The sequence below is a fragment of the Magallana gigas genome, chromosome 5 (genome assembly GCF_963853765.1).
Source record: "Magallana gigas chromosome 5, xbMagGiga1.1, whole genome shotgun sequence".
Classification (NCBI taxonomy): domain Eukaryota; kingdom Metazoa; phylum Mollusca; class Bivalvia; order Ostreida; family Ostreidae; genus Magallana; species Magallana gigas.
The window spans coordinates 46,114,711-46,135,052 of NC_088857.1; the positions used below are offsets into that span (position 1 = coordinate 46,114,711).

Consider the following 20,342-nt stretch of genomic DNA (forward strand, 5'->3'; position numbering starts at 1 on the left):
CCAACTAAACCCTGAGTTTACTTTCTGGATTTACTCTAAGTTTACTAGAGTGGACCCAGAGTAAACCCCGATCAGACGTATACCCCTGAAAGCAGACTTTACATGTGTTTTCCGAATATACAAGGGGCAGGAATTACAGGCAGTAAGATGGTAAGATAAAACACGGGTCTGCTTCACACATCAGTGCATACAGTTGACACCAAAAGCAATTCCCAAGTAAACCCAAAGTAAACCCCGAGTGGACCCAAATTTTCAAAACGCGGACCCAGAGAAAACCCTAAGTAAACCCGGGGATTAGTTTGGGTTTACTCTGGTGTTAGATTGGGTCTTATTGGTACTGTATATTATGCCTATATTTGCCTACCATTTCAAACTTGATAAAACGTTTACCTTTTTTCTAAAAATGTTTTTCCATTTACAAAGTTCTTTCCCATTGCTGTTGCCTTCCAAGCAAAGTATGCACCCTGAAAGAAAAAAATTAATTTCTGAACATGTCATTATTTGAATGATGGATCAAATTCCATTTTATTATATCCTTACTTTAACATATATTACCAATAAATACATTTACCATAATATATTTTATCATACTTAAGGTATTCGATGTATAACGACCACATTTTGTACCTAAGAAATGTATGGTCCGATTTTCCTAATCATGGTATCATTTTGAAGGTGTTATCAAATGAAAATACTCCACCAAAGGAATTTTCAAAATGTTAATTATGGTTCAACTAATTACACCTTGAATTTTGTATTAAAGTCTATGGGCAACGTATGTTTTAATGCGATTTTGTAAAAAGAAACTTAAAATTTGTAAAACACTCTTGGTTAATACATGCATAAACTTTCTCTTTGTCAAAATATGAATTAAAATGAATCATTTACCGCAGATATTCTGACGAAATTAAAATTTTCTTTTTTTCAACAAGGGGAGATAACTCTTTAAAAATTTTAAAAAAATTTAAGGTGCAAAATTACCGGCTTCTTATATGTTGTCAGTCATGTGAATTCGGTTCATTTCACTTTCATTGTTTTTTAGCAGTACTTATTTAACTGGTTTTAAACGATTCAAAATTGTTCAATATCCCTTGATTATACATTGAATACCTTAAAGCCTTGTGTAATACTGTTATACAATAGTGAATTGAACAATAGAAAAAGATATCAATATAATGAATGTATATTAAAATATGCAATATTTAATAAATATAACGTAATGTTAAATTCATAATTCTGCTTTGTAAATTTGATAACACTACATACACTTGGGTCACACTGATATAAATATGGCCTCTCTTCATCCTCATCCCAACCAGCGATCAGCAATGAGACTCCAAAAGGACGGACACCTCTGAAATATTCATAGAGTTATTGTTACAAATAAAATAACCACATAAAATTTGATTAAAAGTTGCATACATCTCACTTTAAAAAATTGGTTTTGAGATTTAATTACAATACATGAATATTGCAGAGATAAAATAAAAGCTCTTAGAGCTATGACTTTACAAAGAAATCTGACATGCAGGTGTGAGTTTGTATTAAGTTTTCTGCATGGCGGACTTACCCAGATTGTGTGTACTCCTGCATAACATTGGCAATTTTGTGAACTATCTGGGCAGTAGGAATATTCTCTTGGTATTGTAGATAATAGCTCTGTGCTAACTTTCTTGCATTTCGTAACAAAACTCTAAAATAATTAAAAGAAAGTCAGAAATACCTGTAATACATGATTTTATGTTCATAAACATACTGGGTATATGCTAAATAATACTGCCATTTCTTATCCTGCATAAATAGTAAGAATGATCATTTTCATAGCTCTGCATTTATCTGAAAGTGTTTTACTTTCTATACAGGTTGAAAATCATTCCACCTAAAGAAATAAAACCAACAAATTGTTAACCCCCCCCCCCCCCCACCACACACAGCTTTTTCTCTGACCAAGGTTTAACGAAGTTTGTAACATACATGTACATGATGTAACATTGTCAAGCAGGTTTTGAAAATGTCACCTGGAACTTACCTGTAGTCAGGGCCCATTCCACTGTAGACCATACCCACATTCTTTGTTATCATTTCAATCTTGTGAATACTGTTTTCATCATATAAGATAGATTTCTGTTTCTTTTCAGTTGCTAAAACAACTCCATTTGATGCTAGAAATATAACAATCTGATTAAAACCAGATCCTCAATCTGTTCTTTATTTCTATCATTGCTACACAAGGATCTACTTGTGTGGCAACAATAAAAAATAATGAGTGGATCAAGGATCTGATTTTAATCCGATTGGAAAAATAAAATATTAATACATGTATAGTATCTAAGATAAGAGAGAGAGAAAAAAAATTCAAACTATAAACTTATAGCATGTTAGCAATGGCTAAAAATGAGGAGCTTTCACAAAATCTGGTCAACAAGGACTGAAGATGCAACTCCAAATATTTACTTTTGCTGAATGAATTTGTAACACCATCAAATACTGCCCCTGCTGGGGTTTGAACCCAGGTCCTCTGGCATGCAAATCCAGCACTCTACCGATCAAGCTAAAGGGTTAAACTACTACCCAGAGCTAGTATGTATGCCATATACCTGATTTACACATTCTTTAACAAGACATAAGTTGATATTTTATCAAGCAGTATAATGTGTATAGCCAGAAAATAACTACATGTACAGTAGCATAGAAAATGTTTACAATCACTAGTCAATTGTTGTGTTAAAAAACAAAGTAAACTTGTCTAAAAGAATCTTTATATACAAATTGTCGTATACAGTATGAAGAATATGAAAGTCAACTGATAATAATGAAACTTAAATGCATGCGCGGATCCTGATGGTTATATTTGAGTTTGCCAGTGGGGAGGTTTGTGGCATATTTTTGGTAATTTCATAATGTAATTTAAAGAAATATGAATTTTGTAGGGGGGTCCGGACCCCATCTAGATCTACGCATGAAATGATATTTATCAATACTTTTAACAAAATATTTATATCATACATTAATAAGCATTATTTTTAAACTAACAATGTGAAATTACACAAAGATTTTATTGAAATTTATATCTGTTGATAAAATCATTATAATATTCTGCAACTATTTCTAGATCTAGACATCACAACATTAGAATTCTTAAAGCAACAAGCACTGCATTTCTTTGTTCTCCAAAACGACGACCCCTCAAAGACTAATGTTTTGGTTATTACAGTTTGCAGACAAAGTTGCTGACATACCTTTGATTCCCACGGACGGGGCACCAGCACCCACTGCTGCCAAGGCATATTCTATCTGTACTAGTTTTCCAGAAGGGCTAAATTATAAATCACAATAAATCATAAACCTGATTATATGCAACAAATAACTCACACAAATACACTGGAACATTCTGCGAGAAGCACTGAATTCATACAGTATTAACTTTTGCGTTTTTACTGAATTGAGCACAAAGTCACAAACATATTATACCGGTGTGCTCATAACATTGCAAATAACATTATAGAGAGCTAAAGATACCGAAAAACACTAAAAATTAACATCAAGGACTTTGATGTGCATTTGAGTTTTAAATAGATTCGAAGAAAAGGGAGAATTTACCTAAAAGTGGTCAGTGAAAAACTGTATCTTTCCGACATGTTGAAATGACTATGCAACTAAAAAGTTTGATAACTCGTACCAGTAACGCACAAATACTTTATTCTTTATGAATGATTGGCGGCTTGAATTGTAATTAATGCTACTCTGTCAAATCAACAATACTTATGTGTAAAATTGGGGAGAGATACGCAGCACTGCAGTCTCAAACCATACATAAAACAAAATCATAAAAGTCTCTGAGCGAATACATTGACGTACTATTTATTAATATTTTGATTTGATTGGTTCTCGTGTCATGAATGGTAACCAGTTTTGCTTAAAGTCACGCTGACTTCCAAACATCATGAGTTTGCTAACAAGGTTTCAGCGAGTTTTGCAAACCCTTTCCAACGGATTCAGGTTAAATGGTAATTCTTATTCTCTGTGGTATTTCTTCAGTTATAATAGGATTAAAAAAAATTTTGGAAACGTGCAGAGAAAATTCGAGTATAATGTAATCAAAGTAGTGTATACATAAACATTTTCCAGTGTCTTTGCCTGTGATAACATTACGTATCGATTTTGTACTATATAACCCATAATACAAATGACGCCAAATTGAGGCGCCAGCGGGGTTTGTTTATTTATATTTAAATATTTAATCGTACAATAGCTTAAAATTATATATTATAAATATAAGTAATAAGAAATCATTCTTTGATTATTATGAGGTGATAAATTCGGTCGGGCGTGATCAAATCTATCATAAAGCCCTTCGGATTTGATCACGTCCCGACCAAAATTATCACCTCATAATACTCAAAGAATGATTCCTTATTCCTTATATACACACGACAACTTTAGAATGATAATTCCTCTTTTAATTTTTATTCATTCTTGAAGTAAGGCACTTAAATGATATAGGCTTATCACAAAATGAAATGAATGCAGGCTGATCAATTTTTTGTGAATGTTTAAGGTCCTATAGACCAATCCACACTTTCCAAAAGGTATGTCCCTTGGCCGCCATCTTTGGGGAAAACCCAGAGTCTTCTCACAGTAGCCTTCGTAGTTTAGAGGTTTATAACTTTAATGTCATTTGACATTAAAAATCTGTTTCCGTTGTGTGTATTAATTACCCCAAAATGGGGCAACACACATATCAAAGGAATAAATTAAATTTCAAAAGATGTCATCACAGGACGCCCATATATACTTGGTTGCATAAAGAAGGAAAAAGTGGGTTTTTCCCTTTTGACCTTTGGGTTGACCCCGCAAAGGGAAACAACTTTTGCAAAGTGTGAATTGGACTGTCAAGCTCTTTCACTGAATGGTGATGAAAGTGACATGAAAACCACTTGAGTTGCATCAGATTTGGAGGGAAACAAGTTCAACAACTATTTTTGTAAATAAGACAATAAGCCATTGGTTATTTTACATGTTTTAAGGAATTTTAAGATAGCTTTTTCAGTTCTTTAATTATTAATGCTGTGTAATGAAGTAGTTGTTTCTTTTTTTCAATGATCTAAAAATTATTTAGCAGCAACATCTACTTTCTTTGATTATTATATTTTTTTAAAGAACTATATATGATATTAGTCAAATTTGGCCCCAAAAATTTGCTATTTTCAAAATGATTCAGGTACATTAATTTGTTGTGTTATTTTATAAAAGAGTTGACATGAAGTACTGGCAGTAAATGACGTCAGAAGTGACGCTTTTTTTATAATTTAATCAAAATCAATCAAAAATTGACATTTTTCTTATCTTTTTTCGAATGGGAAATATGGAGCGACTCTTTGAACAAGAACGAACTTTTTGTCACTTGTAAGTATTGGATAGATACATCTTTGGTGAAAATATTTTGTTTGTTCAAGCAGTCGCTCAATGTTTCCTAAAAGAAAAACTACCTAAAAACAAGCCGGTTTATGCTAAAAATGAGAAAATGGCGGAAAAAGGTAAACTTTATGATGTCATTTTTTTAAATTGTGGGTACTAAAATCAAAATTAAAATTATGAAAAAACTTCAAATGTATATTTGTACAAATAAAACGAAGAATTACAGTAAAATGACAATGTTCATTTAGGGGGCCATTTTAGGCTCAAACCATATATAGTCCTTTCCAGATGCTTGTTTTTTATTTGAATTTAAACATGCACACAAACTGACAAAAGTTTATGTTTATTTTCTCTTTTTAAAAGTTAAGTTCAAAATAGAGAAAATATTTATGTTCATGTAATATCATAGTAAATTTTACTACGGAATTTATAACAGGTTAAAAAAGTATAAAACAGTCTATCATCAAGCTCCGACGATCTATTTCAGTGCCAGCTTTAGCCACAGCGAACTGTTTACCAGAAAAATCAGAGAACGGCTCACATCTTACACTACAGCAATGCTTTGAGAACATCATGAGGGCAGCTGTGCCAAAGAACAGGCGGTCAAAGGAGAAACGGGCGACCAGAAAGATGGGTCATTTCAAATTATTCAAAAAAGAACATTTTAAAGAAAAAACAGAGATATGTTTGACATGTGGAAACTATTACAGACGAGGATTTCTCTGTGGTAAGAAGAAAATAGGCAGTAATGAAAGTTTACTGAAAATGAAATGATATTTATTAAAGACAATATTTCAACACATCACAAATACGGTACATCAATAAAAAGTTATTGTATTTAAAAACTTTTATATAACTTAGTAGTACTATCTGGCTATATTCTTTATGTAAGTGGTAATATATATGTAATATGAAATATTTTCTCCTCAGATCACTGTTATAATGTTGCCAAAAGGAAAACAATGAAAATTTGGAAGGATATTGGTGACAAATACATGAACTTTCAGTATTTCACGGTGGATGGTAATCCTGATAATGTGAGGAGATCATTTAAGTACGAAAAAGTGCAGGACTGGTTTACTGACAATGAAAATCAAACCACGGCATCGGAACAAAAAGACGCTAGTGCTTCTGACACCACGCTAACCAAAGAGCAAGTCTCAAACACTTAAAACATCCAATGTTTAGTGTATAGGAGAGGGTTAAGAATTAAATACAGATGTACCACTGTGTATGAAATAATAAATGTTTAATGCATATATATATATCTGGAGAAATACCAACATGGTTGTTTGATTTTATAAAATTTACAGTCTTAAGAAATCAGATTTCAGTTTTCTGTTATGGAGGCTAGAATTCTCTTGTATTTAATTGCATTTATGATTTGTTTTAAAAAGTTCAATGGTTTAAGTGGTTTAAGTTTAAGAAGTGGGTGTGTAGCCTACACAGTGTAAGAGATCTGAGATTCAAATCTCTGACTGCATCAGGGCTGTGAGATAACACTGCTCATACCATAAACACAGCTTCATGCAATACTGATCATGTAATGTTTTATCATAAAATAAGGCAATGTTTTCAATCATGCACTGTTAATGAAACAAGAAGGACACAAAGAGATACAATGTATTATGTATAGCAACATTAATAGGCTATAACTACTTTTTAAAGAAAATATATAAAGCTAAAATGATACCTGGTGCATAAGTCAAAACTTACAAACTGATTTTGAAAATAACATCCATGAAAAAATAAAATTGTCATTGATTCAGGAAATTAGAAGGCAGCCATTCTTAGTAGCAGCTACTTCACTATTTTAAAAGTATTGCACCATGGTATAAACAGATAGGGCATTAGAATACCTGGTAGCTTATTTTTGGATGTCAATCTAATTAGATTGTTTTGGTTTAGTCCTACCAGATACATGTATAATGCACAATGAATGCAGTGAAATAAATAACTTAATGTCAATTTCTATTATCCTTCTCATGATAAGAAAAAGTATTTATGATTATTTTGAGAATCAACATCTATAATGTAAAAACAAATAAAAACTTCTGTGTTATCACTGCACATGTCTTACAATACTAAAACTTGAAATAATTGATGATCAATTTTTAATTTAAAAAGCCCCACATTTTGCTACAATATATATTATAATAGAACATAATCCATTTCAAATTTCTTTGGTGTAAAGTGGTTCAAAGACTGTATCAGAATTTATACCTATAAATTCCGTTGATACAGTGTGAAAAAATATCTCTCTTTTGGCCAAGTACATGTAAACGTTATATTTTATTTACTGTAATTAACCACTTTCACTCAATGTTATAAACTGGGTTTTTAAATAACAGCTATATGCTATGTTTTGAAGGTCAAATGAGAAAGTAACGCTACCCTTACATCTTTATATCTGAAGTTGTAAGTTACTTGTATTATAAAATTATACTAGTATGTAGGTATTTAGGTATTTTTATTTTTATTAAAGAACAAATTGCTTGAAACCCCCCCCCCCCCACAACTTTTAGATGTGGAATAGGTGATGAATGTATTGAGCATACTATGTTTCATAAGGAATTATTTAATCTATGTAATTTTCTCAAAAACTGTAGAAAGAATGATGGATAGATAATGTGGTTCCATTACTCAGGCACTGAGGATTCATTAACATGATTAATACGATAGCATGTGTAAAAGAAGAGAACAAAGTTTTTGAGTTGTGTTCCTATGAGAAGCAAAATATCCCTAGGAAACTTTTACAAAAAGTACTTTGAAATACATGTAGAGCTTATAAAGCTATGATGTAGAACTGCATCTTCGCTAGCCAAGTGTCCGATTCGTTTTTAAAGAATTCTCAGCTGATGAGATGAAAAAAAACGACTCGGACACTTGCTAACGAATATGGTAAAACCGTAGTCATTGGTCTCGAATTCCATGTTGTGTCCGTTTATTTAAGATAGTCCTTTAATACATACATACATCGTGCAGAACGGATTGGTGTAGGCAATTATTTCGTAAATATATAAAAAATGCCACAAAGCCTTTTACTTTTCGTGTGAACAAGCCAAAGAAAGCGCTATGACGCGCATCTCGATCGAATAATAAAAAGTGCTAATGGTTTAAACCTTGAACTTTGTATTGTGGAACCTATAACCGTGGATTAATTTGAATAAAACAGACTTAAGTATTGAAATTTCATCCTTTCTTAAAGTACACAGGTTTTGTCTTTGCACTTTAAGACGAGAGTTTATTCTTCTGAAGCATCAAGTTTACCTCGCAATTGTACGGGTGTAATTGGGAATTTTAACATGACAATGTGCATCCTCACGAGCGAGTCATCTTTCCTGGATGCACTTTTAAAGGATATTTGGAAACTAATTGATTAAAACAATTTCACGACAAGGGATTTTTTTTTGTTTTTATAGCTAGACTGCTCGGGATCTTTGGAGACGTTTTCAACTTTGGTATACTCCGAGTAATGGCAATAATCTGACGTGCACCATGCTTGTTAATTAAGTAAGGAATTTTCGTAATTCCTGTAATAATATTCTTTGCAAAATATACTTATCAGATTTATTTTATCACTGATCGTTACGTTCCGTTAAAATCACGAGAGATTTCCTCGTGCATATTCCAGAACTCTAAAATGTAAAGATTGATTTGATGAGAGATCGATGGAGAGATCAAACTGCCAAACGTTTCGTTGTGCTTTTCCTGGGTGCGGCATAACTTTGTGCTTTAGGATTAGCAAACGGTGCTATTGGGTTCAGCAAAAAGAGCCGATGGTCGCAAAAGGAACGATAAATCCACATATGTTGATGTTTATATTCTACATATAGTTTACGGTTTTCTTTTTATTTATCTATTCTTTTGTTGTAACAAGCATTTGTATCGTGTACAAAGATTCTCATATGTCTGAAAGGACACTTATGGCGAAATTGTGCTGCGTAAAAATAAATAAATAATTGTAAGTCACCCCGAATAATAGGTTTGAAGAAAAATGATATCCTTTTTCGAGCTTGTTCATACTGATTGCAGTTTTTGACTTGAAACAAATGAATAAACATTCATGTGAAACTCAATTGGTGTTTTAGAGGTATGGCTTTATTGTGCTGCGCAATAATTTAATAAATAAATAAGCAAGTTATAGAGCTTACTATTAAACTGCACACCTGGAATAAATGGTTTGAATTTTAATATACGTATTCTTGTTATCCATTGCATGGCAAACATGTTTACAATTTGTTTTTCCACCGGACAAAAAATAATGAAGGTTCATGTCAAACCCAGTTGGAGTTTTAATTCAGGAAATCTATTTATGATGTTTTACTAGAATCGTGATTGATCAGCACTCGCTAAGCTATAATACGCACATGATCCACACATAAAGTTAACTCTTAGAATCTCACTGAATGAGTGTCTTAAAGAATTTTTCAGAAAAACCCCATGCGGAGAGGCTAAAAGTACAATCTAAATTGGAATATGATTGCAGAGAACTGGCGAGATTTTTGAATCATGTTGCATAACTGCGAGAAATATAGCTTCACGCCCGATTTCCACCCAAATGGTGATGTGTACTTTTACCACAAGACACCCCAGAAAGCGATACATGGACAATGGATTTCGGACTAGAAAATGTGGTCTCTAGGAATCTGAATTACTCGGATTCCTATTTCTGTTTATTCTGCTATGGTGTTTATTACCACTAAGGAAAAAAAACTGATATTTATTGTGTCTTTAAGTTCCGTAAATTTCCCTGTATATATACAAATATATTAGTATACACGTGGAGCTATGATAATTTAGATTATCATTTGGTTCAGGCTTATACATCTTTTTTGCATGGCAGAATGTCCGCGTTAACAGACCTTTGAATCTCCTTACGTATACAGATTATCTAATGAAAAAACACAGAGAGAGAGAGAGAGAGAGAGAGAGAGAGAGAGAGAGAGAGAGAGAGAGAGAGAGATGTAATTTATCATTTTATGCACGCACTTTATAACGAGCGCAGAAAGTTGCCTCGTACTTTACGTGATACGGGGAAATTATAAATCTTAGGAAAATGAATTAACAAATTTAAAAATACAACTAAATACATATACCTTCTTTGATGTAAAAAGCACGAATATTTATATTGTAAACGATTCGGCATGATTTAGTGGGGGGGGGGGGGGGGGGGTTTCACTCAAAATTGCATAACATCAAATCTACTGATGCAACAAACTGAATGAAATTGTACTTTTAAAGTAAATATGTGAACTCAGTGGGGTGTTACTGGAAGCCAATAATATCTGATCTACTGACACACATATAACCACCTTAAAACGTCAACAGCGTAAAAAAAATGAATATTCATCAGTCACGTGAAAGCGAGTATGTAGACCAGTCATATTCAAGTTAATTACAACTTAATAACAGTGGGAGTGACCATTATTTAAGTATTTATACAAGAGCTTTTAAAAATTGTCAAAGAAAGAAGAAAAAAAGAATATAAAATTGAGATAACAATACATGTATGCAGGATCGCTAACTTATTTGGAAAAATGCAGGTAAATTTCTAAATTATTTTTATATTTGAAATAGAACTCAAATTCAGATTTCATTTCTTTCTTATAATATGTCATATAATATATTAAAATATATATATTTATAAAACTTCACAATAATATTAATGTTTTTATAAAAATGAAAACTGAATTTTATACATGAAAAATTAATATAATTTATTATATATATTCCTTTGATTAATTTAATTTAAATTTTAATCAAAAAGGGAATAGAACATAAGATATACCATATCATTACCCTTTAGATATTTGGAGTGGTTGTATTGGGGGTCCTAGTCATGTGGACGTCCGGAGCTCTGGTCGACTTCCGGCGCCTTTGTCAGTCGGACCAGCAAAGTTTCGGGTTCCGTCGGGACACGGGACAGTCCGATGCCGTGCATTACTGTCACGTGACGGGAACACAGAGCACAGATTGCAAGCAAATCGGTATGTATTCTTCAGGGGCGCGTGTCTGAGGTGATATTTAATTGTATTTTTTTATACAAGAATATAAAGAATACATTTGTATAAATCTAAATTTCACCCGCAGAGAAAATTTCTCATAGTGGGCTATATGAAAAAAAAATTCCCAAACCCTGATAAATAATAAATGAACATGTTCGGTATGCATGTTATATGATTTGGCTGTAAGAAAAGGACAGCAAAATAATATTTGAAATTTTCTTCAACGCAGTTACACCTGTTTGCTTCTGTCTGCACATTTTTTTTCCTTCAGAGTAAAATATACTTTTATTCTTAAACTATACATGTATATCCTGGTGGGTTTTTTTGGCATGTGACGCGCGTTGCATTATTAAATTATCAACATCACTTTGTATTGGTTTCTTGAAACAAGCTTGATTGTCTTGGTTTAATTTTATTAGCAGCAGTTTATCAATCATAACATTTGTTCAAATAACAGCACTTGATGTACTGTACTTTTTATAAAAAAAAAAGTACCATCTAACTTAAATTATAATAAATACCGGTAATAATTAATAGGAATTATTAGGTTGGGATATATTTTCTTTTTTATTAGAAATTCTAATAATTTAAATAACTTGAATAACTGCTGAAGGGGAGGAAAACTGCGCTGAAATTTATATCGACGCTAGCGCATGTGAAAACATAAAATAAAATAATAAACCATGGAATGAAATTATATGTGATCGAGGCCTAAGATGGCCTGAGTGGTCCCGGCAATTTTAAAACTAATAGACTATATAAAGATACAGAAAATATTCAGATTTTAAAGCTCAAAAGTGTTGAAAAATATCGATTCATTTGTATCTGATTTTTTTTTAAAATCATAATTCATAAAGTACATGTGTATCATATGTGTGTGAATTCTAACAGATGCTGATGGGGGTTTTGACTGTGGAGAGGAGTTCTACCTGCAGGGCGGTCTACCGGGTAGACAGGCGCAGTGCTGCAGAATGTCGGGTAAGTGTAAAGAGATATAATTAATTCTAACATACACAAAAACTTTGTCTGTTTTATGATCCATCGTTTCCTGAATAGGACACAGATTGATGAATTGCCAAACTCTGGCCCAGAGATTCTCATACCGGGACGGCTTTGACATCATGTACGTTAACAGGGCTCTCCGCAAGCTAATCAGGTAATGTTTTCACTTACTGAATTAAATGGAGAAAATGATTTTTATCAAGTATGACATGAAAATAAAAACAAAATAATACCCCCTCCCATGAAAAAAACACACATTATAAATACTAATAGCCCCCGCCCCCCCAAAAAATAAAACCCCAAACAAACAAACCAAACAATTTAAACAAACGAACAAAAGTTATGGGTTTTATTCTACATTAACTGCACTGAAACATGTACTGTCTAGAATTGAAGATTTTTATCGGACGTAGGTATTTCATTTAGAGATATTCCAAATTAGCAAGTTAAATATTTCTTAATTTTTTTCAACAGTACCCCAATACCGAGTGACCCCACAACTTTCCAGGTGGAATTGTGTGACCTTGAGAAACAAGACACGGAATAATGTATAAATAACAGGTGCATCTCGGAAAATACTCTAAATATTCACATTGTATGTATGTATAAAAACAGAGTACGGACTATATTATCCATAAACTACCAACATCTCCAGTGTATTCTTCTGAGGATATATATCAACACCTATATATATGTACAGTGTGTAATTCTTGGGACAGGATTAACCAATTCATTACCATCTAGGTTGATTCAGATTACCTTAAATCTTGTATTTCATGTCTTTGTATGTTATTAATCTAAACAAAAATTAGTAACTATTGTATTTTATTTGAACTTGATTTCATTATGTATCTAATTATTGTGCTTATAAAAATAATTATTCTGAAATACCAACTTCATCCACAAAAATAGGAGACATTGCCACTAAAAGATATGCTTCAATATCACAGTTGAAAGAACGTGGTCACTCCCTGATATTGCAAATTTATAAGTTGATTTTACAATTGATATCTCAAAGTTTTCTTGGTCCAATGGAGTTTGTGATAACAAGGTATGACTGTACTGTATATATTTGATTGAGATAAAATTTACATGTACAATGAAGCTGCAATTTATCAAATATGATAATTTAAACACTTTATTTCAGTGTATATTTTAAATTCAATTCAATTGATTTTAATCAAACCGTAAACATGAGGTACATATAATAAATATTTACAAATGTAGATATAATGACAGAGGTTCAGATGTTATAAAAGCAAATACATGTAATTTTATGTTTAATGACAGCAAATGTAATTGTCAATAAATGTGCTAGTTTTTTTCTTTAAATAGAAAAGTTAATTCTTCACTATTTATCAGTCCTTGTGTCATGAGGGGGGCTCTTCGACCTTTAACCTTTTGGCCTTTACTTCCTCTGTGGAGGTCAGTTCATTCTCCTCTCCATTATGCTTGAGAACTTTTTTCTTGACCTGAGAGTTTTCTGCATGGTCCTCTTTGAGAGCTGAGGACTGCTTGAACACTGCTAGGTTGTGTTCATTGACCTCTGACCCCTCTGTCTGAGGGGCGGGGCGTAGAGGGATGGTGATGGAGAGGAAATCCTCAGCAGCTAGTACTCGGTTTGGCCCCATGATTTCCTGAGCTTCTTTAACAAGAATGGAAACTGTTTCTTCCTCCTAAAGAAAATGAAAGACATTTTTTTTTTACATAAAAAATTAAGAGCTCATGTTCTTTAAAGCACTGTAATATTTTTAGGAGTCTAGAATAAATGGACCATGGCCCCACATTGGTAAAGGATTGACATGAAATACACAGGTCTGGATTTGATTCATAATTAAGCCCCAAAAATAATCGGTTGGTTTACAATATTCATTAATACCATTAGTTATGGCCATTTTTGGTGTGCCTTAAAAGATTTTCATTTAAAGCATATTCTCCAAATGAACTTTGCAACTTTACCAAAAATTTATGCTGTTATTCAACCAATGAATTATTTAAACACAGCCTCCAATCTCTAATGCCATTTACCTCATATTCATCAGACACAGGCATGTATCTCTGACTGAAATGAGTCAGCACCAGCAGTCTAATCCTTAGGTCCTTGCCAACCTCGGCAGCCATTCCTAAAAGAATCAGAGTACTGAAAGTACTGTGCGCTAACAGTCTGAATGCTGAAATAAAGTCTTGCACTTTGAATATTTGAATTGTTTGTCATGTGAATTAGAAAATGTTACCACACATTAAATAATATATATGCATCAATAAAAACTTATTTCTCTCTTAGTCGTTTACATGAATACAAGTAGGGTTGGATACCGTTAAGGATGAAACGGTACGATACTATACCGGTATCTTTGAAATGATGCGGTATTTTTAACGGTACTAGACCTCAATAAATGAGAATGATAATTTTTTTTTTCAATAAATGTGATTTTGATCTTTCAGTGTTATAATTTATAAAGATAGTATAATATATATACAATAACATATGAGTTTACAAACTATGTTTATGCTTCAATCTTTTAATAAAAGATTAAAAGACAAATAAATTGAATCTGATTCTCAAATGTTTAGTAAAGTTCCTTGTGTTTTCCCCTTTTCCCAGGCAAAATAACTGGCAATTGTTGCAAACACCACCATCTGATTTCCTACTGAAATGAGACTATACAGCCGAGCGGTTTACCCGGTTGTCAGCCATTGTTTGGTCGCACTAATTGACGAAACATCAGAAAATAGAACGGAAATAAATAAAAAACTTTTGCTCTAGTTTGTCTTTTTAATTTACATTTATTGTCAGAATAAAATTAAACACTATCATTGTAAATGTATTTTAGTTTGTTTTTTTTAAATTTAATATGCATTGATTTATTAAAGTATTGGCAGTCGAATCAAGGATCGTACTTACAATGATAAAGCGCATATTTCGTCAATTAGCCTATCCTTTTAATGCGCGGAGAATTCGATTTTAGCAAGTCTGTAATCGTTTTTTAAAATCATTTTAATTGTATCAAAGGGTTTCAAAGATACAGAAATACCGTTATTCGTACCGGTATTAAATGAAACGGTATTTTACCGGTATTTTTAAAGCAAGTATTCGGTATGGTATTGGTACCGTGTACCGGTATCCAACCCTAAATACAAGTACATGTACCAGTAATTATATAAATGTTCTAAAAATATTTGTTAAGAACAAGACACTGAAGAATGTTAAAGGATCAAATGAAATTTAATGTTGTGACCCCTAAAGATTTACACAATAACACTTTTTACATTTAAAAAATGAGAAGTTGAAAATTCCACCGAAATTTGAATATAAAGGTATATGTACTTTAAGAAAACTATTGCAATCTTCTAGGTGCACATTTGCACAAGTTTCAATGATAAAATCTATAATATGATAATGGCACATACACTTATTGCACATAATGTGTCCTCTATGCACTAATAGATAATATAAAATCAGAAGTGCAATATTTTAGTAAGAGTACAGTTTATCAACACAATCTCAATGTGAAGTAGCTAGCTTAAAATATCAACAATTCATAACATTCAAAACTTTTTCTCCGTTGTTAATACACAAGATTTATAATGGCTTTTATGCTTCATTATAAGAATTTTAAAAAGTTCCTCATAATAAATGTTTATAATTCAAGGATTTTGAATTTTCATCACCACAAAAATTACCATACTCTTCATGCTTCAAAATTGTTTATCAAAAAAAGTCATCTATATATGAAATAACATCCTTCTCTATAATATTAATACTTAATTAAAAAACCTGACAAAATGGAATAATTCCACTGGGATCATAGTGTGCAGCAGATGGTCCATAAGTAATTTTTTTTTGCATCAACGTCCACTCTACTAATACAATGAGTGGTTTCTCCTAGGTTTATTATCATCTTACCTGGTGTCGAGTGGCCCTTCTCTAGCGCCATGTCCTTGAGTGAATTCTGTAGAGTGGCTTCATGTACAAGTACATCAGCATCCATTCCCACTGTGTAGATCTCCGAGGAATTACAGGTGTCCCCCATAATAATTACCTTGCGACCAGGTTTTGGGGGTCCCACTACATCAGCAGGGTCAATCTGCAAAAATGATGTTCATTTACAAAAAAAATTTACAGCCACCAAGTAGCTTCTCCTGTATAACTTTAGAAATTGTAATTTTAATCATTTATCAAGGACAAATTAAGTTTGATAAGTAGCACTGTTTTGTAAATACTAAATACTAGTGATATATGCTGTAAAACAAATACCGTTCTCCCATCTGGTAGCGTGACAATTCTGCCCTCTTTCACTTCCTTACACCATGGACCAGGCTTCACCCCTTGTAATGACAGTTTGGATAGATCCAGTCTAAAGGAAACATATCGTTCAATGGGATAAAGACTAACTCCTACTGGAATTTTTCATGCCTTAAATCAGTGGTCTGGTACAGTGTATATTGAGAGTAATTTATGATAGTCTAGAATATATACATCTCAAATAGGGTAAACTTCTGTTTAAATGTATTATTCACAGGTGAACAGTTATTGTCACACCTGACATAATACTAGTAATGTTTTAATCTGACACATTCTGCCATAGTAAATTTAGATCCAGCAATAATTACATGTGACTTATGAATACACATGTACTGTAGAAGCACATATTTTCTTTGGGTTAAAAATTTGTTGTTCTTGAATCAGATACAATTTTGTTGGCATATATTCTAATAGGTGACCTTGCTTAGTCTTATTTCCTTCTTTTCATGTAACTATTAACTTTCAACGTCTATATGTTTATATTTATTATTTATTCACAAAACAAGGGCCCTCTAAGGGCATGCATAATTTAAACAACAAATTAATCTTTTTTAAACTACACAAAATGAGAAATGTCTATAATTTCCATAACTGTCTTAAGTTGTCTCAAGGAGTGAAAATGTACATTATCACATGATATACAATTATATGTTTAAGGCATAACTAACAAATGAACAGGGCTTACTTTCCAGGTGATGCAGCTTCTTGGATACAGAAACCAAACGATGGAATCCTGTGTTTCAGGTGAACTGCTTTCACAGAGATTTTGTCATTGCTCAATCTACAGGTAGATCAAAATAATTCATAAGCAGGCAGAATTAACAATAGGCCAATAATTTTATCTAATTGTTCATAGTATTAGGTAGGGGGTGTATTTCTTATTGGAAGAAAAAAAAATAGTGTCAGGTGCTTGTGGAATTAACCTGTATGGTGGCTAAAGGGAGATACAATCAAAATTAACCAGTACAGAGGCTTAAGGAGAGACAACTCTAAAAATACATATTATAATGTATGAAATTTTAGTTTCGTGATGGTTGATTTTGTCACTATTAAAGACACCCTTAAAACAAGATTTCAGTGCATGTCAATTAAATAATGTCAAAATTGATTCAAGCACTTGATGTTATATAATTGCTGGCATAATAGAAACAACAAACCAGATTTTACATTTCTCAACATGACTGAATAGATTCATGACTTGTGCACCCAATGTGATGGATGTCCCTCCTTCTATTACAAATAATATATAAGGGGTGTCACAGGGAGCTACGCATAACAAATAATGAGTACTAACAGTGTCCAGACGTTGTCTGAGTCGGCCTCAATAAGGCACCCTTTCCTTTCATTTGGATGTAATCTCTGCTCATTGCATGAATCTTCTATCTTCCATTTCTAATTAAAAAGCAAATTATATAGAACACTTCAGCATTAATTTCTACATTCATGTAAATAAGTACATGTATTTTCAATATATAGAGCATTATAAAACTGATACATCTACCAATACAGAAAATTACATGTATCAGTTTTAAATCATCAACTTCAGAATGATAGGTCTCTGATAAGCTAAGGAGCTACAGTTCTTTCAGCTGATTTTGTGCACAATTGATATATAAGAATTAAAAATGTTTGATCATAACTGCAGCTCTCCAGTCTTGTGCATATTTTCCAGACATAAAACAACAAAGATATAATTACTGGTACATAACTGATACTAATATGTGATACCTGTACATCAGGTGGTATCTGACATGGTAACACCTTCATCTCGTGAACAATATATGAGAATCCCAGCATGGTTCGTGACAGTTCTAGACTGGTCCTGATGAACCTCCGCAATCCCACCGGTCCAAAGATTTCTAATGGCTCTGACCTCTGGTTGTTTCCACTTATTGTACACAGTAGCCCAGGCAACCCAAACATCTATGAAATAATCATATCATAAAATGTATTACACACTCTTTATATAACAGTCAATTACCGATATATAACTTTAGGATATACTAGTAATATGCATTGAAACAATTAACTTTTTTTCCATAGTAAAGATTTTTTTCTATGGTTTGAAAGTCTTATTTTGATTATTTCAAATGTTCAAAAGTTACATGTTACATGTTAAAAACCTATTTTAACATATCAATGCTGATAAACACTTACTTGAACTAAAAGAATTAAATCAGTTTGTAGTTTAAAAAATCAATAATAAAAGGATGGAAACAGCTGAAAACATTGCAGCAGAGGAAACATTTAATTGTGAGTTTTGATGCTAATCCAGTTTTTTTTTACTTACATGATCACCATGGAGATGAGATATAAATATCTTGTTGACCTTTCCAGCTCTGACCTTGCTTTTCTGTAGCTGAATCTGTGAACCCTCTCCACAGTCAAACATCCAGGAACCATCATCTGTAGACATTTAACAAAATGAAGACATCACTGACAGTAAAATTTAGTTGACAGTTATAAGGATATAATTATACTATAAGAATTAAAATGGCAAAATGGAATTTACATTCAACCAAAAGTAGAAAAGCCAACTCTGGGTACCTAATTTGAACTATTCAAGACTTGGATATTTCAAAACTTTAAAACTGTCATATATATATATATATACATGTACTTAAATACATATGATAAATACTTGTCTAATGAAACAAATTTTACCTTGATATCTAATATTACCGATAAAAAGAAATTTCAACAGTTATTCAACATAACCCATAATTTACTAACAGAACACGATTTATTTCAACCCGTTATTTAATATATTATTTGAGAACACACATGACATACCCATTTTGAGGATGACACACGATGCCCCACGGGATGGGGAGGGGTAGGCTGAGCCTGTCCCCAGGAAAGTCAGCTCCATGGTAGAGCTGCTCATGGCAAATAGCTGTCTGAAAAAAAGGTTCAGACTCTGACAAAGACATGTATAACTTACTGTATAAAGCTGGATCAATTTATAAATTGTTGCTAGAAGGTAATAGTACACAATATGAGTCTATATTTTGGTGAATAAAATGGTTTATTCTTCACTGGAGAATTACAGGATAAAGAGGTGAATATTATGAATTTCCAAACTTTCCATTTTAAACTTAACATTATCCAGCTGCAATCTAATGAACAGATGAATGTAAACATTAACAACAAACCTTCTGCATTTACTCAATTAACTGTTATTTTGTAGGTCTACTACATGGTGAATTATAACTATCGGTATCAAGTTAATTTTCCACAAGCTGACAAAGCTAAACTTTTGTTTTACCTTCTTTTGGAACAAAATGTTCTTCTGTTGCTTTGAAAACGAAGTTTCAACAAACTAATTTCTTTCAGTGCATTCCATCTTCGTAATTTTATCATTCATCACCATTTGAGTTCAATGCATAAAAGAATTAATCTTATATTTTGGCAGCCCACATATTAACATGTACAAATGATGAAAATCATGAGATGGTTGAGAAACACGATGTTTGCAATGTTGTTGTTGGATGTTTCAAGAACACCAAACCCGATCTGAATTGGCTCCAGGTAGAACCACAGGGGCGAAGTTAATTTCAATGTAACCATCATGGTTACATTGAAATTAATGATAAAACGGGATTGGC

At 32.4% G+C, this 20,342-nt stretch overlaps 4 protein-coding genes across 6 annotated transcripts in view; 2 read left to right on the forward strand and 2 right to left on the reverse strand.

The window, feature by feature from the left end:
* Positions 1 to 3,744, reverse strand: part of LOC105319167 (proteasome subunit alpha type-2) — a 4,230-nt gene extending 486 nt beyond the window's left edge. The window contains exons 1-6 of the mRNA XM_066085873.1: positions 3,601 to 3,744; positions 3,240 to 3,316; positions 2,030 to 2,162; positions 1,571 to 1,693; positions 1,267 to 1,354; positions 391 to 464 (exon numbers count right to left, since the gene is read on the reverse strand). Of these exons, the coding sequence (XP_065941945.1) occupies positions 391 to 464; positions 1,267 to 1,354; positions 1,571 to 1,693; positions 2,030 to 2,162; positions 3,240 to 3,316; positions 3,601 to 3,638 (533 nt within the window). The 5' untranslated portion in view covers positions 3,639 to 3,744. The remainder of the gene's footprint in view (positions 1 to 390; positions 465 to 1,266; positions 1,355 to 1,570; positions 1,694 to 2,029; positions 2,163 to 3,239; positions 3,317 to 3,600) is intronic.
* A 128-nt stretch (positions 3,745 to 3,872) lies between these two features.
* LOC105319171 (large ribosomal subunit protein bL32m) lies at positions 3,873 to 6,742 on the forward strand. Its single transcript, XM_011416584.4, has 3 exons — positions 3,873 to 4,007; positions 5,906 to 6,145; positions 6,349 to 6,742. The coding sequence occupies exons 1-3, from the start codon at positions 3,944 to 3,946 to the stop codon at positions 6,588 to 6,590; spliced, it is 546 nt and encodes a 181-aa protein (XP_011414886.3). The 5' UTR covers positions 3,873 to 3,943; the 3' UTR covers positions 6,591 to 6,742.
* Positions 6,743 to 10,815: 4,073 nt separating this feature from the next.
* Positions 10,816 to 14,014, forward strand: LOC105319172 (uncharacterized). The gene is made up of 5 exons (XM_011416585.4): positions 10,816 to 10,964; positions 11,228 to 11,408; positions 12,318 to 12,404; positions 12,483 to 12,582; positions 12,903 to 14,014. The coding sequence occupies exons 1-5, from the start codon at positions 10,959 to 10,961 to the stop codon at positions 12,973 to 12,975; spliced, it is 447 nt and encodes a 148-aa protein (XP_011414887.3). The 5' UTR covers positions 10,816 to 10,958; the 3' UTR covers positions 12,976 to 14,014.
* LOC105319173 (zinc phosphodiesterase ELAC protein 1) lies at positions 12,763 to 20,232 on the reverse strand. Of its 3 annotated transcripts, none has more exons than XM_034465744.2 (10): positions 20,003 to 20,232; positions 19,528 to 19,634; positions 19,025 to 19,140; positions 18,463 to 18,657; positions 18,029 to 18,126; positions 17,420 to 17,515; positions 16,687 to 16,786; positions 16,336 to 16,516; positions 14,457 to 14,551; positions 12,763 to 14,104 (listed from the first exon to the last, which is right to left on the reverse strand). In XM_034465744.2, the coding sequence occupies exons 1-10, from the start codon at positions 20,095 to 20,097 to the stop codon at positions 13,799 to 13,801; spliced, it is 1,389 nt and encodes a 462-aa protein (XP_034321635.1). In that variant the 5' UTR covers positions 20,098 to 20,232; the 3' UTR covers positions 12,763 to 13,798. The 3 variants fall into 3 exon arrangements, with proteins under 3 accessions (XP_034321635.1, XP_065941947.1, XP_065941948.1); XM_066085875.1 differs by having other exon boundaries at positions 14,457 to 14,599; XM_066085876.1 differs by having other exon boundaries at positions 14,457 to 14,599; positions 19,528 to 19,630; positions 20,003 to 20,199.
* Between the last annotated feature and the right edge of the window lie 110 nt (positions 20,233 to 20,342).